Source organism: Hypoxylon trugodes (genome assembly GCF_022578975.1).
Source record: "Hypoxylon trugodes strain CBS 135444 unplaced genomic scaffold F4822scaffold_1, whole genome shotgun sequence".
In the NCBI taxonomy this organism is placed as follows: Eukaryota; Fungi; Ascomycota; class Sordariomycetes; order Xylariales; family Hypoxylaceae; genus Hypoxylon; species Hypoxylon trugodes.
The window spans coordinates 1,946,758-1,961,055 of record NW_026250016.1 but is presented as its reverse complement, the minus strand read 5'-3'; the positions used below and the strand labels follow the sequence as shown (position 1 = coordinate 1,961,055).

Sequence of the window (14,298 nt, the reverse complement as noted above, 5' to 3'; positions counted from 1 at the left end):
AAGAGTAAAAATTGCTTATCCTATTTTAGTAGCATCGCATTAGGTTCAACTTCGTTAGGTGGGATGCTATTTCTTGAATTTCTGATGATGTACCGTTGTATTGGTGCATAGGCCGTTGCGGAGCAACCATACAACCCACCTTCCCAATTTGGTATATAACGTCACTTAACTTTCAATCGCCAGCGACTCTCACGTGCTCCTCGCAAAAGACAAACAGTATCTCTACTTAATATCTGTCTGAAAAAATATTTATATTACATATGTTGTAAATGGGGTAGGTTCTATAACGATGTGCCTAGCCATTTATGAACTTACTGATCTCCAAGTTGCAGACTTTGTCCTGGCATTCTCTGGCAGTACAGAGCAGTAGGTAGCCTTTGTTCTTTAAATACGGTATAAGTGGTATCGACATACTCTGTTCTTTACTCGCGTCTTCTTAACAAACCTACAACGACAATATTATATTGGCAAGCGGCCTGTGATAACATCAATTACATCCATTAGCCAAAAATGCAACAGCTTCCAAAATCTAACAATTTCTCTTTTTTTTGTTAAATCGGGAAAATTGAGAGCTTTCCAAAGTAGAACAGATCATGGAATGTTCAACACATACGAGCACTACCTTAGGTAAGAACAGCAATCCAATCGACATCCAACTAAGAAATACAAAATTGTATGGGGTATTTCCAGGAAAAGCTTTCGTTAGGCGATGGAGAAAGTAGTATCTTTGATGTCATGTGGCGCTCGCATCCATTGCCTGTTCAGATTAAAAATTCAATTGAAATCTCAAGGTATGAGGTTTTCAAATGGACTTGACTTAGCTAGACATGCATCTTTATAAACCCAACTAGGGTAATTGCCTAGACAGACTCGAATAAAGGTCTGTGGTGTTGTTTTAAATTGAAATCATTTTTACTAACGAACATCCAAGTAGCATGTCTGTCGCTTTGACTTAACGAAAAGACCATAGTGATAGCGTAATTTAGGGTTGCAATACCATAGCGTACCTAAGTGGATGTGAGACTCATAGCAATAGCCCAATCGCCTCATTGAACGACAAAATACTTGATAATGATGATATTCCCTTACCAAGTGAAAGAAGAGAGTCAGGTATTTGGTCGAGATACACGGATAATCCTTGATTTTTATGACTATCTGTGGCTTAAACTATAACGGCGAACAGAATGATCTATCACAAATTGAACGAACCATGCCTTTCCTACAGTTGTCGCAGTTCAGTACCGGGTAAAACAAATCCGTTCTCCCCGTCTCCCCCCTTTGTACCTAAGTAAGTAGTGTGCATGTTGCAGAAGAAGGTACGTAATTGAACCATGATGAATTCGAATTGGAGGTTGCGATTGTAAAATTAGTTGTAAAAGGTGGAGCCCTGGCGGGATGGGAAACGCCACAAAATCATTGTACATGTAAATTGTACCTTACTATTTGAGCGCCGAAGAGGAGCCCGGAAAAGAAGGCACTACAAAAAGGGAAGGCACACTAACGGCGCTAGTGTATCCCTGGACATCTACCGAGCTAATGATTGGCTACGAGACAATAGCAGGGGTCCTAAATCTCAAAGTCAAGGGTCTGATTTGATACGAAACCTCTTTTCGCTCTCGTCTCGTACCTTTTTTTTCCCACTCGTTTCCCCCAGTAGAACCCCCTTAGTCAGGGTGAAAAAGTACCACCTTTTGAGTTCAAACAATACCGAAGAGATGGCCTTGTAGCAGATCATGTCTCGGCCATTGATTTCTCTAACTCCAACTTCTCACTTCTGTTGCCGTTGGTATTGTTTGTCATCTGGTCCGAATTCTGAATTTGTTCGGTGGTACGGACTATCGCGATATCGAACGCATCTATACCTGTACCCTACTTAATACCTAATTCCTTGGAACCCCTGAGTTGCGAATGGCACAGCTGCGCTGATCCAAAACCCGCTGCAACGGGCTATCCAGTCGCAATCGGCCTCAAACTAACGCCTTAGTGTCGTAAAAGTAAAGCGCGCGAAGGCTATACGTATTTTCTGCGAGCGCTTTGATATTCTAAAAGTCATACGTTGGTCGGCTTAGCAGCTCCGGTCTCGTGGAGATCATCGCTCGATCAACACTCCGGCGGAAAAGAGTCCACTCGCGGCGGACCCGTTTACCGCGACGATCATACCAAATGAGAATATCCCTCTACTAATGGCATCGACTCAAATGGCGTTCCCCTATCTTTCGCGAACAAATACCAACCAATCGCTTTCCAATGGCGTTACTGCGAACGGCCACCGCGCATCTCTCTCCTCCTTCTTATCTTCGCGCTCAGCCTCACAGATGTCTCATGCTTCACGACCTCCACGATCCCCGCAGCCGCCCATAATGACCAACGATCGCACATCCGATCCCAGTTCGAAGTCTAAGACTTCGTCGCTGGGAAGCCAAACCGCCGAATCTTCGCAACATTCTTCTCTTTCCCCACCAAAACGACCTAGCCCCAATAGCCAGTCGCCGCGAAAATTGCGCTCGCAATATCCTCGAGAGTCGGATGAGAACCATGTCGAATATATTCTGGTCGCATCCTTCGATATTGACCGTGGGCCTGTAATGGAGCATCAATATCCGGTCGCAATTACCGGAGATGAGCATATGTTGGCAGAACTCATGTTACCGGATCAAGTTCATTCGCGCACTCAAGATTGGACCATATTTTTCTTACATAAAGATACGAGTCAAGAAGATGACGATGATGAGAAAAAGGAGAGGGAAGAAAGGCGAAGACGCAGGAAACGTAGAAGGGATAGGGCCGCAGGAATAATTAATGAGGACGACGAAACGATTGACGAAGAAGACGAAAATGAAGAGGACGATGAAGATGATGATTGGGATGATGATTCTACAACCGATTCGGAACCCGAAGGAGGAGAAGGACCTCCATTAATATACGTATTGAACTTAGTTTATACCCGACACGACAAATCAGTGAAGAGAGGTGCAATAGTCAAGGCAATGGCTATATGTACGCGACACCCCTTCTTACATATCTATAAGGTTAGTTATAATTTTATTCCGCTGCCATTATTGCGCATTTCTAACGAATGTAGCCTCTCCTATTACTTGCGCTGGAAGAATATTATAAATCGCCAGTTCCTGAGACGTTGGCGTTACTTTACGAGGCCGTCAATAACATGGACTTGTCTCTAATGCCGAAGCTCAGTCTCCTCGAAAGATATCTACTACAATCAAGCGTTAATAAGGACCTGTTTGTTGAGAAATTCGAGCGAATGGTGCAGATGCGAATAGCGGAAGATAAAACCGAAGGACTTGGCGAACCATTCGACGCCAGCAAAAGCCCCCCTAAGCAAGTACAAGGCATTTCCCGAGCAGGAACAAAAGCTCATCTTGAAGGTCAATCCGCATATTCTGTTCCACGAGATACGCACGAATTTGAAAGCAAAGTCATGTACAAGGGCATACCAATCCCTGTCAAGATTCCAACAGCGATCATGCCGGAGACCGTGGGGGATTTCTCTCTTATTAAACTAATCCAAACCTTTTCCGAACCTCACGCAAAGTCCGTACAGCAATTTTCGATACATACTCATCTAACGACAAACGGCCCAGGGACCCATCCTATAATAGTGCTTGCGAATGCACTCCTTACCCAGAAAAGGGTAATTTTCCTCGGACATACCATGCCATCAGGCGAAGTTGCCGAAGCCGTGTTAGCAGCATGTGCGCTTGCGTCTGGTGGTGTGTTGCGAGGATTCACTAGACATGCATTCCCGTACACAGACCTTACTAAAGTCGACGATCTGTTGAAGGTTCCTGGATTTATAGCGGGTGTTACAAACCCTACCTTTGAACTCCATCCCGAGTGGTGGGACCTATTATGTGACCTGCAGACCGGACGAATGAAGATTAGTGAGAAGATTGAACCTGCGCCGATTACGGAAGGGCTTGTGTATTTCCAACAACAGCATCCGTCTTTCGCAAACATGCTTGGTGGGTCGCCCAACGCCACCGCGGACTTTACCGGAGACGTGGTGTTTATGAACGATATCCTCAAGAGCATAACAGCGAGACGTGGTGAGCAAGTCATTCGAGCCAGGTGGCGAGATTGGGTTGTCAGATTTACTCGGATAGCTGCAGCTTTCGAGGAAGCTGTTTATGGTGCCAGTGCCTTGTATATTGGGGGTGATGAATTCGAAACCCTCGCAGGCGGACATGGGTATGTATGGCCGGACGAAAATGCCAAGCAAAAGGAGTTGGCTGGCAACGTATGCAGGATCGAGGGCTGGAGGAATACCCGAAGCTACTACAGTTACATACAGGTAAGAAAATACCCACATCAAGACGTCTAGTCTTGATAACTAACAATGATCTTAGGACCTCGCGAAATTATATACAATTCGACCCCTAAAAGGGCTCGACTTACATCACATGCACGACCGCCTACGATCACAGAGGCTCAGCCCGATACAAAGTCGGGAAATTTACCTAACAATCTCAAAGTATGTGCATTCGTACGGCGAAACCTGCCTATTATTATCGGTAGCGCCAGATTCCCACGCAGGACTTTTCTACCTAGCCCTGGGACTATTCCATAAGGACAAGGACGTCCGAATTAAGACATCAGAGCTCATCGAGCGTATCAGTGAACACGAAGCCGGTCAACATTGGTGGAAGGGAATGAGCCGGTTCGAGAAATTAGCTTACCACCGCATAAGACGAGAGGCGGATGCAGAGACGAAGAATAAGCTCGAGAAGGAGGGATTTAGTCCCGAGGTAGAGAAGAGGATTAGCTAGAAGAGCATAATGGTTGGAGAAACATATGTCGAAAGAGCCAAGAGGTCTAAATAGGACCTGCTGTTGTTGCTGCTACAATGTTGCTAAAGAGATGTGCTCGTTTATTTTCTGAAGATATCCGCGACTTCGAATGTTTATATATACCACGTAATCTGAACAAAGAATCACTTTCGAATGCTCTCAGGCTTCGTTTTACTCTCATGAGTCGTGAATTATATCGCATCTCAAACCCTTGGCGAATGTTACATCAACCATGATTCCTACAATAGGGCACATGTCCCTTCGTATATCCCAATATCCAGGGTTTCTGGCGTCCCATCTTAGAGCATGCTAGCCAATCTCAGGTCGGAGCCACCAATAGACAAATGGTTGCGCCTAATTGGATTTTCCTAGGCGAACAAGTATTTTGCGGCGTGCTCGACGTGGTCGCCAGCAAAACTAGACATGAAGAAGTACGAGTGGTCGTAGTCCTGCATCCAAGTTAGTCTCTCCGTAAAGGAAAAAATAAATAAGTAAAAGGTGGATAGAATAGAAACTCACCGGCTGGTACCGCAACGTCAAACCCTGCACACCCGCCTCCTTAACCGCCTTCTCAAAATTCTCCGGCAGTAACTGTCCCTGCTTATAAAAGTTATCGCCCGTCCCCACATCCACCAGCGCCTTTAAATCACCCTTCCACCCCTTCACAAGCTCAGTAGCGTCATGTTTCTTCCACTGTGCCGTATCCTCGCCCAAGTATCCCGTAAACGCCTTCTTCCCCCACGCACATTCCGACGGGTTCGCGATGGGCGCAAAGGCGCTTACACTGCGGTATTTCCCGGGGTTTTTCAAGTAGAGAGTTAAGGCGCCGTGCCCGCCCATACTATGGCCTGTGATACTAACCCGCTCCGCGTCTAATTGCTCCGGGAACGCAGCGAAGAGCGCAGAGGGGAGTTCGGTGGAGATGTAGGATTCCATACGGTAGAATCCTTTCCACGGGTCTTGTGTCGCGTCCACGTAGAATCCCGCGCCGGCGCCAAAGTCCCAACTCTCGGTCTCGCCGGCGATGTTGGCGCCGCGTGGGGAGGTGTCGGGCCATACTAATGCGATTCCCTTTGCCGCGGCGTGGGCTTGGAAAAAGCCTTTCTCGGTGCAGTTTTGGGGTGTGCAGGTTAGACCGGATAGGTAGATTAGTACGGGGACTTTGTGGCCGCCGTTGATTAGGGCGGCGGGTGGGAGGAAGAGGTTTACGTCCATAGGTGTGTTGGTGCCACTGGATTGGTGTTGAAGCTTGAGAAGCTTGCCGCCGAAGTTGGCGATGGTGGCTTTAGTTTCGAATGCCATGGTTCTTGTTGTGTTTGTCTTATATGGGATTGGGGTGTGTGAATAGCTTCGTGCTTGGTAGCGTTGTTTGACTAGATTAGCAAGGTAGAAGGCTGTTCGTCTAGTCGGGATGGCCACTTTGCTATATGATGTAAGTAAGTTGGAGAAGATAAAGAAAAGAGAAAGGGAATTAAGATGACAAGATGTTTGATTAAGTTCTAATATGATTATACTTCCAATATGTACAAACGTAGTGAAAATTACTTGGATAGTAATAACAATTAGTGCTTCTTGATGATGTGAGAGCTGCATCAACCATCAACCGTCTTCCCGATGTGCCCCTCAAGCTCCTCTCTCTTCCCGGCAGTTTCAACCTTTCGCTTCGCTTCTTCGAGACGAGGGGAAACAAAAAATGACAAAAGGGCCAATTGAACCCCGCCATCGGGTCGTACATTGAGCAGCCACTTGCTTTATCTACCCCACATCTTAAGCGTCTAGACCGACGTCATTGGCGATTTCGAAATACCAAGAAACTCCGAATCCCGAGTGGACTCCGCTGTTTGATAACTCGTTAATAAACGAGAAACTCGATTAAACGTTTATTTTCTTTTCGATTTTTTTTCTACGCCGATTTTCTATTTTCTCGACTCCTCTAATTTTGTTGTGGCGTTTTTATGCTGTTGTTGTTCTGTTTTGTTGACAGTCGAAAGATCCAAGAATGGTGTCCCATTTTATCTTAGACAAATCCCATTTATTGGGATTGTCGAAGGAGAGGGTACCGAATGTGCAACCCGTAGGCGACGTGCAGATATCTGCGCATGAGCCTCTATAGTATCAAACACATCAGTACTTGCTATTAACAATAATATGAAAAAGGCATAACATAGGAACTTACGCTCTAGGCCAGCAGTAGAATCCGTCGCCATCGGGAGCGAATGTCTTGGTGTTGCCGACGAAGCTCTCAGGCAAGTCGTGGCAATCTACCATAGAATACACTTCATAGTGACAAGGGCCCGTAGCATTTGCACCATTGCAGATCAGGATCTAAAGGGTTATAAGTATCAGTTATCCACAACCTTATGGCACAGCTCTGGAGAGGGTATGTGACTTACACCACCAACTTCTCTCTTAGCTAGAGGTGGTCTTCCGCGACCAGAGACGCATGTTGCAGCTGCAACTAAACTAGTGATAATTGTGACGAGCTGCATAGTTGCGGTCGAATAAATGGTCTTGCTTGACGATGTGTTTTGGTAAGAGGCTTCTTGGGCGAGAAGTTGAAGAAGGAAAGAGAAGAGAGTTCTGTTAAGTCGGAAACAAAGATGGTCAATCGAAGAAAGTACCTAGTTCGGTATGTTCTAGCTGCAGTCGTACTTGACAATACGGGACCGGCGGGAAAGTGGGTAGGAAGGAACAAAGAGGTAATATTGATCGACAACGCAGCTTCTCTCCGACGAATGTTATGCAGATCGAGGTCCTAAGCTTTTATACTTAAGAAATAAAGCGTAGTGAATTTCCGTCCTACGTAATTTGATGACTGGTAATTAATCTACATAAGCTATGAGGTAGTGTTTGTCAACAGCAAACATCGCATCTATTTATATGGGAATCTATGATTGCGTATTGTACCTCACATATACATAACAGACATAACGAGATCAGATGAGACAACATATCAACCCTGCAGGAAATACTACATATCACATTGGCCAAGGACTTCCAGCCCCCTCAGGAACATTAACAATTAGCTCTGGTGATCCTCTCCTCAGGATTACACGACTTTGAAGATTAGGTACGATGCTACACGATATACTGAACCTATAAATTATAAATTAGATCACATTCATAACATAATAAATATCATAGAATCGATACTTACAGAATGTATTTTTACAAATTATTCTACTTTATCTTTAAGCAATGCAATTTATTGTTTGGAATGCCTGGGTACATAATCTACGTAAGGAACTGCGGCTGCAGTAGCTGACCTACCCATGCATCGCTTAATAGTCATACGACGTCATAAGCTTGCACTGTTGGTAAGGCGTTGCCGTCCCCATGCCTAATTGCTCTTTTTACATAATATTGATTGGTTTGTCGGCTTGGCGGAGTTTAAGAATCAGAATACCCTCAACAGCCTCAAGCTAAAAGGTTACACCGCATTGGATATTGCAACAAAAAGTACCCCGTTAATACGAACGAATACGAACTGATCACCGCTATTTCAAGCCACTTTGAATGTGCTGGCAAACCTACTAAAGTCTAGAATAGAACGCACTTATTACTTAGTATAAGCGCGATAGCCTGCTTAGAGATGGAATTGATTGAGGAACTGTAATGGAGATTACATATATGTGTTGGTCTTGACTGAGAAGGATATCAAAATGCATTATCCGTTCTTTTGCCTTCACCAGTCAGACGTGGTAACACGACCAATCAATCCGTAGCAAACCGCAAAATTGTCGGTGAGCTCGGTGAGGAATCTTGACCGTATCCGGCAAAATCCTTCTTTATCAGCGCGCACATGATAGTCATGAGACGCTCACCTCTCCTCCAAGTCAGACGGCAAAGCCAAACTGCAGATAACATGGCAACCTAGCCACTGGCTAATAAACGAGGCAATTACGCGCACGCAGTCAACCAAATAGGACTTCGTTCCATGATTGCGGTACACTTGGAGGCATAATGCTTATGGAAAATTCTGGTATATTCCGAAAAGCAACCAACTAACTCCGCGCTCGTGCACATTTCTCAAAACCACTGAACGAATCTTTTTCCCACGCAGTCCTACGCGCCAACCCCATCTGTGACCAATTTAATATGGCTCTAGGCGATTTAAGGTGGTCAGATATCCAGGCTGCCATGGTTGAGGCTGATACCAAAAAACCCGTTCATTGGAGGAGCTCTTCGCATGACCAATCCTCGTAGCTATTTAATGATTAGCACCAACTATCATATACCAGAAGAAAAGGAAAGTTCAAAACATACTAGCCATCGGGAAGGTAGCGTCGGATGATTAGAGGGATCTTCTTCTCGCGCAGTTCCTTTATAGCTATTTGAAGAGGATCCGACTCGCCCTCCAAGTCAACAAGAACAGGGGCATTCATGCTAGACGCATAGTTAGCTATTCCGCATTCTTGGTATACCCATCAATTATCCTACCTAATCTGTAGTGCCCTGGTACCCAATACGCGAGCGCGCTCGTACTTCGTCATGTAGGGAGTCGTCGTTCGCTCTTCGTTAGGGACCTTCTTGTCTTTGTTGGACTTGGTAGTGGTCTTGGTTCGGTTGGCCGCCGCAGATGGATCGCCTGAGAGAATGACATTTTCCTCCTCTTCGGCGCCTCTAGTATTGGCCTCGTCGTCGTCAGGAACTTCGGGATCTAGCTCCTCGTCGATGGGTTCCTCGTCCTCGTACATAGGCTCATCTCTACAGCACGTTAGAGGTTGATTACCCCAGATGCGCTAAGGCTAAACTCACCCTCCACCGATGTCTCCATCATCACCGTAATCAGACATTTTGATTTAAAATGCGATCACTCGAAGTGCTGAAATGCTCGGAATGGAAGGTTTCGTGCACGGGCGGGTTGAAGGATCGGTTTGGTTGTGATGTTGATGTTGATTGACAAATGGCAGACGAGAACGCGACTTGGCTGAATGCGATGCAAAAAAAATTTAGAAGAGATGGAGAGCTGAAAGAAATCGAGGTCCCTGCAAGGATTATTTGATTAGTGCACCTCCGCCGTGTGGCTAGCAATAACCTTAAAAGACCGCGATGTACCGAAGCATTGTGCACTATGTGGATATGTACATGCAAGCATCCCTATGTACTGCAGTACCTACCCATTGGCGCTAGCAACTCCCCACAAGAAATTCAATCCATATTCTTTATCGATAAGAGCTCGGCACAACTTTTTCTTTAATCGCTTCCTCCAAGGTTTGCGGCGACCTAGCCTCGAAACTTTCAACAACTACGGCGGACGCTTTACCGTCGCGACATGTTCAATCGCAACCTATCGAACCCGTCACATCATGAAGAGGAAGGCGATTGATGAGGCAGAGAGCCTCGGCGCTCCCGCGTCTCAAAAAAATCGAATTGAAGGTGCCAAGGATGTTTCTGATGTTTATTCCAGTAATGGTAAGATAATTAATTCCAATCTCACAATTCAAAGCTAATTGCGCCGTCTTCAGATGATGCCGCCGATGATGATTACAACGTCGCTGAAGAGAATATTTCTGACAACGAGTCTCTCTACACTGGAACTACATCTATTGTTCCAACCAACGATACTCCGTTAACACCCGTCTCCCCGGCGCGCAAAGCCCCCTCCGAATTCAAGACAATCAAATGCACATACCCGGATTGTACCAAGACCTTCAACCGTCCCGTCCGTCTCGCCGCCCATTTGCGATCTCACAACAGCGAGCGACCTTACAAATGTAACTTTCCTGGTTGCGATAAGGACTATTTTGAAGAAAAGCATTTGAAGCAGCACATTAAAGGTTCTCACACCAACGAACGAGAATACGCCTGCACTGAACCTGGCTGCGGCAAGAGCTTCTTAACATCCACTCGACTCCGACGACACCAAGCCGTCCACGAAGGCAAAGAGCGATTCAAGTGCCGAGGATACCCGCCCTGCGAGCAATCCTTCCGCAAGCATCAGACTCTACAACGCCACATTCGCGCCGAGCATCTCAAAATATCGGCCTTCCCCTGCGACTTTAAAGATAACGAGACCGGAGAAATTTGCAAGGAAGGATTTGACAGCGGTGGAGCTCTGAGACGCCACAAGGAACGAGATCACGGCGAAATTCGCTTCTTTTGCGACGAGTGCAGCGAGCAGCAGGGTAACGACGATGGATCCGAGCAGAACCGAGCAGGTTTTACTACAATAGCTCTCCTACACGCTCACATAAAGCAATGCCATGCTAGCTGCATGTTCTGCGGTTTTAAGTGCAACGGCCGATCGGAACTTGAGCAGCATATCGAGTCAGAGCACACGAGAACTAAGAGTCTGGAGGAGCGAAAGACGGTTGCTTGCACCTGGCCGGACTGTACGAAGACGTTCACTAAGAAGTCGAACCTGAACGCACATATCCGCAGCTTCCACGAAGGCGTGCGCTTTGTCTGTGGTTCCGTCGATGTTAGTGGTGTAGCTGAGTTGGCGTCTTGGTCGATGCAAGAGGGCTGTGGCGAGAGTTTCGCAAGCAAGGCTGGCTTGGAGAACCACGTTCGTTATGTTCACTTGAAGCACGAACGTCCAGAGCCTCCCCAGGGACCACCGAAGCCTAAGCCGCAACCGCCGACCGACCCCCTACAGGAGCTTACAGGTGTCAAAGGTAAGACCAGAAAGACACTTCGCTGTACAGTTAAGGGCTGCACTGCTAAGTTCGTCCATAATGGCGAGCTTGAGGCTCACTTGGATAGCGAACACATCCGCCAGAATCGATTCGAACAGGCAATAATGGAGCGTGACCCGATGACACAGGATGAGTTCGAGGCGTTGGACCAGACGATGACGATGCATTGGGGTGGCGAGGGAAATGGCAAGTTCTGGGTTGGCGCTGATGATGCTAATGAGGGCGCTTTGGAACAAGGAGGACTCGATGATGAGTGGATTCACGATGAAGCTGAGATGAGTCGACTCATTGATCAGCCTAGCCAGTTGGAGGGCTTGATTGATCCGGCGTTGGATGGTATGAACGCATGATTGGACGAACGGTTTAGATAAAAACTACAATGATACCCTTTGCTTTAAATAAGAAATCTGACTGGTATGGCCTTGATTCAGACCCGACTATGATGTCGGCGATATGACAGATGTGAACACCTTTACTCCATTACTCTCTTTAACGTCCCATGATGAATTGCCTCGAATATGTCACAGTAAGAACTTGCACAAAAGATCCAAGTAAATTAAGATCTTAAAGAAAATAAAGAGCCCCTATGATAAGCCGCACGCCCATTCAATAATTAAGAAAATCCTATCGAGCATTAGTGATGTTAACAACGCAATCAATAATTTCTAGCAATACAAAGCAAGACCAGATACTGAACCCCCTAAAATCCTTCCCCTTCCCCTTCAGTTAACCCTAGTTAAGCTAGAATACACGCAACAATCAAGCGGGAAAATCCCGATATAACAAATTAGGAAAAGCTAGGGAGGAACCGAGTCTAAGGGGTATTTTCGTAGACACCTTCTGGAACAGACATAAGGGAAGTAAATAAAAGTACAAGGATAATCAGACGGGAGACAGTGTAGATTATGCTGGTGCTGATCATAAGAAATCGAGAATTTCGAGCATAAACGTCCCTCCGAATCATGAGTCCTTGCAACTTTTTTTGCAAGCAGTTTATTTTATCGTTGATATGGCGAACAACCTTAATTTGAGGGAGCGAGTCGTCAGAAACCTCGAGATTCCCACAAATGTAATCTTCAAATTCGTCCCAAAATTCTAGCACCTTGACATTTAGATGACCGAGCCCGAGTAACCAATTTCCTGGTGTCATCCCAGGAATCCCAAATAGGGTTCTTCAATGTATTCCAGAAGTCTACTGGGAATCCATCTAGGGGCTTTAACATCTTTAAGAAAGAGGATGCTACCTTATTGTTCGTATAGGTAGTCACTAAATAGTTCAGATGAAGGTCCAACCCTAGCGAAATTAGGGGAAGTATTGTGGAAGTGAGGCTGCTGGCTCTCCATAGGATGAGTTCTGCATGTGACGGGAACTCGAAATCCCACGCGATGAGGTGTAGGCCCCCGAATACAACTGAGGAGACTGCCATTATACTGAAAATCAACGGTACGCCTTCTTCCATTTGAGTAACGTCATTTGGGACACGATATTGTTCACTGATCTGTACAGCATCGTCTTGCGTCATCCCCAGGTTCGTTAAGCGCAATGTTAAGCTCCGGGCGGGGTCATGCATCATTTCTTTAGGAATCATATTGCTCGGCTTCCTTATGAGTATTGGTCGCGAGACGTCTTTTGGTTTCCACCAATTAGCTCCATATGTGGCGATTGCAAGTATGGAGAATGCCATAGTGGCAATTTCTAGCTGAGTAACTGGAAGGCCCTCCACACCCCGAACGAGAACTGTTAAGACAAGCCATGCAACCTGCAAGACAGTAAGACACCTGAGGAGCCAATCTACTTTGCTTTTATCTTCTATATCTCTTTTTCCAAGGACTAAACCATGTAGCGGATGGCCCCTATCCCACTCATTACGATGGCTAAGGATGGAACCCGAAAGCGCTCGATAATATAAATAGTTACCGCTACCGACCGCAGCGACCCACTCCGGTGACCGGTATGCTGGATATAACAAGCCACCCATATTGGCAAAGTAGGCATGTGTTATTGTCCAAACTTGACGCGAGTGGTATGATGATTTGTCTGGGGCTTGAAGGGACCGGCGCTCTAGTATCGTCTTAACGGGCTTTTCTTCGCCAATTGTTGGCTCGACGAGCCCTAGAATCCGATAGAGGAGTTTCGCTCGAGGGCCATAATCCACCCGCCAGCTATAGGTGTGATCATAGTCGTCATATGCATCAGTCCACGCGAAACTTTTCGGGTCCTTCTTTTCTAATTCAACCATTTCATTTCCAAGCTCACGCAGGTCGCAAATTGCCTTAGCAAAGATGAATTCGGGGAATAGGATAGTAATCGCCATCCATTTCGCTTTTCGCCCAGCCACTTTCCACGGCCCATCGTCGAGCTCAGGGACATTGAGGTGCAGAACCGACCAGGTACAAGTGAACATGGTGATTAGGCAACTATAAACCAGAGTGAGGGTACCGCGTTCTGTTGGTCCGGCCTGCCATCCTATCATTGACTCTGACATCCCAAATATAGCCACCGCGGTGTTCAAAGCATGGGTTATGAGACCACACTGAAAGAGTAATGAATCAGATAATAGTTGGCTGGGTATTTAGAACGGATTTCGAGTCGTCTGGTTCTTAAGGTTTTATGATCTTTCGATAGAATGATCGCTCGTGGGTCGCGACATAACATTTACTATCCCATCGGTAAATATTGAAGAAAAGGAATGGTCAGTCTTATACCAAAGGCGATATGCCTAGGTAGAAAGGAAGGGGGGAAACTCGAAACTGTCGAATATCGGCGGCCGGAGTAATATGGCATTTGGTCAGTGGCGGCCAGCGATGGTGGCGTTGCCAGCTAAGCCTCGGAGCCTTAACGCAAGAGT

General features: G+C 46.2%; 6 protein-coding genes across 6 annotated transcripts; 2 read left to right on the top strand and 4 right to left on the bottom strand.

Moving 5' to 3' along the window:
* The first annotated feature begins 1,959 nt into the window (after positions 1-1,959).
* F4822DRAFT_20294 (spindle pole body interacting protein) lies at positions 1,960-5,006 on the top strand. Its single transcript, XM_051453754.1, has 3 exons — positions 1,960-3,029; positions 3,083-4,312; positions 4,368-5,006. Exons 1-3 carry the CDS (start codon positions 2,184-2,186, stop codon positions 4,785-4,787), a joined length of 2,496 nt encoding a protein of 831 aa, XP_051319438.1. The 5' UTR covers positions 1,960-2,183; the 3' UTR covers positions 4,788-5,006.
* Positions 5,007-5,176: 170 nt separating this feature from the next.
* Positions 5,177-6,110, bottom strand: F4822DRAFT_424126 (S-formylglutathione hydrol; the record flags this gene model as incomplete). The annotated part of the gene is made up of 2 exons (XM_051460090.1): positions 5,177-5,257; positions 5,328-6,110. The coding sequence occupies 2 exons, from the start codon at positions 6,108-6,110 to the stop codon at positions 5,177-5,179; spliced, it is 864 nt and encodes a 287-aa protein (XP_051319437.1).
* Positions 6,111-6,581: 471 nt separating this feature from the next.
* On the bottom strand, positions 6,582-7,959 carry F4822DRAFT_20288 (uncharacterized protein). Its single transcript, XM_051453753.1, has 3 exons — positions 7,202-7,959; positions 6,985-7,133; positions 6,582-6,915 (listed from the first exon to the last, which is right to left on the bottom strand). Exons 1-3 carry the CDS (start codon positions 7,295-7,297, stop codon positions 6,762-6,764), a joined length of 399 nt encoding a protein of 132 aa, XP_051319436.1. The 5' UTR covers positions 7,298-7,959; the 3' UTR covers positions 6,582-6,761.
* Positions 7,960-8,314: 355 nt separating this feature from the next.
* F4822DRAFT_385393 (RNA polymerase Rpb6) lies at positions 8,315-9,773 on the bottom strand. The gene is made up of 4 exons (XM_051456633.1): positions 9,567-9,773; positions 9,249-9,515; positions 9,075-9,194; positions 8,315-9,014 (listed from the first exon to the last, which is right to left on the bottom strand). Exons 1-4 carry the CDS (start codon positions 9,602-9,604, stop codon positions 8,978-8,980), a joined length of 462 nt encoding a protein of 153 aa, XP_051319435.1. The 5' UTR covers positions 9,605-9,773; the 3' UTR covers positions 8,315-8,977.
* Positions 9,774-11,892, top strand: F4822DRAFT_385390 (uncharacterized protein). The gene is made up of 2 exons (XM_051456632.1): positions 9,774-10,223; positions 10,277-11,892. The coding sequence occupies exons 1-2, from the start codon at positions 10,118-10,120 to the stop codon at positions 11,797-11,799; spliced, it is 1,629 nt and encodes a 542-aa protein (XP_051319434.1). The 5' UTR covers positions 9,774-10,117; the 3' UTR covers positions 11,800-11,892.
* A 148-nt stretch (positions 11,893-12,040) lies between these two features.
* Positions 12,041-14,296, bottom strand: F4822DRAFT_20274 (uncharacterized protein). Its single transcript, XM_051453752.1, has one exon. The coding sequence runs from the start codon at positions 13,933-13,935 to the stop codon at positions 12,526-12,528; it is 1,410 nt and encodes a 469-aa protein (XP_051319433.1). The 5' UTR covers positions 13,936-14,296; the 3' UTR covers positions 12,041-12,525.
* Between the last annotated feature and the right edge of the window lie 2 nt (positions 14,297-14,298).

What these genes read in the sequence shown, in the direction of transcription:
- F4822DRAFT_20288 (XM_051453753.1), bottom strand. Translation starts at nt 7,297, where the DNA reads ATGCAGCTCGTCACAATTATCACTAGTTTAGTTGCAGCTGCAACATGC. An exon ending in CTAAGAGAGAAGTTGGTGGT is followed by an intron (nt 7,134 to 7,201) that starts GTAAGTCACATA and finishes ATAACCCTTTAG; the next exon opens with ATCCTGATCTGCAATGGTGC. An exon ending in TTCTACTGCTGGCCTAGAGC is followed by an intron (nt 6,916 to 6,984) that starts GTAAGTTCCTAT and finishes TTGATACTATAG; the next exon opens with AGGCTCATGCGCAGATATCT.
- F4822DRAFT_20294 (XM_051453754.1), top strand. Translation starts at nt 2,184, where the DNA reads ATGGCATCGACTCAAATGGCGTTCCCCTATCTTTCGCGAACAAATACC. An exon ending in CCTTCTTACATATCTATAAG is followed by an intron (nt 3,030 to 3,082) that starts GTTAGTTATAAT and finishes TAACGAATGTAG; the next exon opens with CCTCTCCTATTACTTGCGCT. An exon ending in GCTACTACAGTTACATACAG is followed by an intron (nt 4,313 to 4,367) that starts GTAAGAAAATAC and finishes CAATGATCTTAG; the next exon opens with GACCTCGCGAAATTATATAC.
- F4822DRAFT_385393 (XM_051456633.1), bottom strand. Translation starts at nt 9,604, where the DNA reads ATGTCTGATTACGGTGATGATGGAGACATCGGTGGAGG. An exon ending in GATGGAGACATCGGTGGAGG is followed by an intron (nt 9,516 to 9,566) that starts GTGAGTTTAGCC and finishes AACGTGCTGTAG; the next exon opens with AGATGAGCCTATGTACGAGG. An exon ending in CGCTACCTTCCCGATGGCTA is followed by an intron (nt 9,015 to 9,074) that starts GTATGTTTTGAA and finishes ATCATTAAATAG; the next exon opens with CTACGAGGATTGGTCATGCG.
- F4822DRAFT_385390 (XM_051456632.1), top strand. Translation starts at nt 10,118, where the DNA reads ATGAAGAGGAAGGCGATTGATGAGGCAGAGAGCCTCGGCGCTCCCGCG. An exon ending in TGATGTTTATTCCAGTAATG is followed by an intron (nt 10,224 to 10,276) that starts GTAAGATAATTA and finishes CGCCGTCTTCAG; the next exon opens with ATGATGCCGCCGATGATGAT.
- F4822DRAFT_20274 (XM_051453752.1), bottom strand. Translation starts at nt 13,935, where the DNA reads ATGTCAGAGTCAATGATAGGATGGCAGGCCGGACCAACAGAACGCGGT.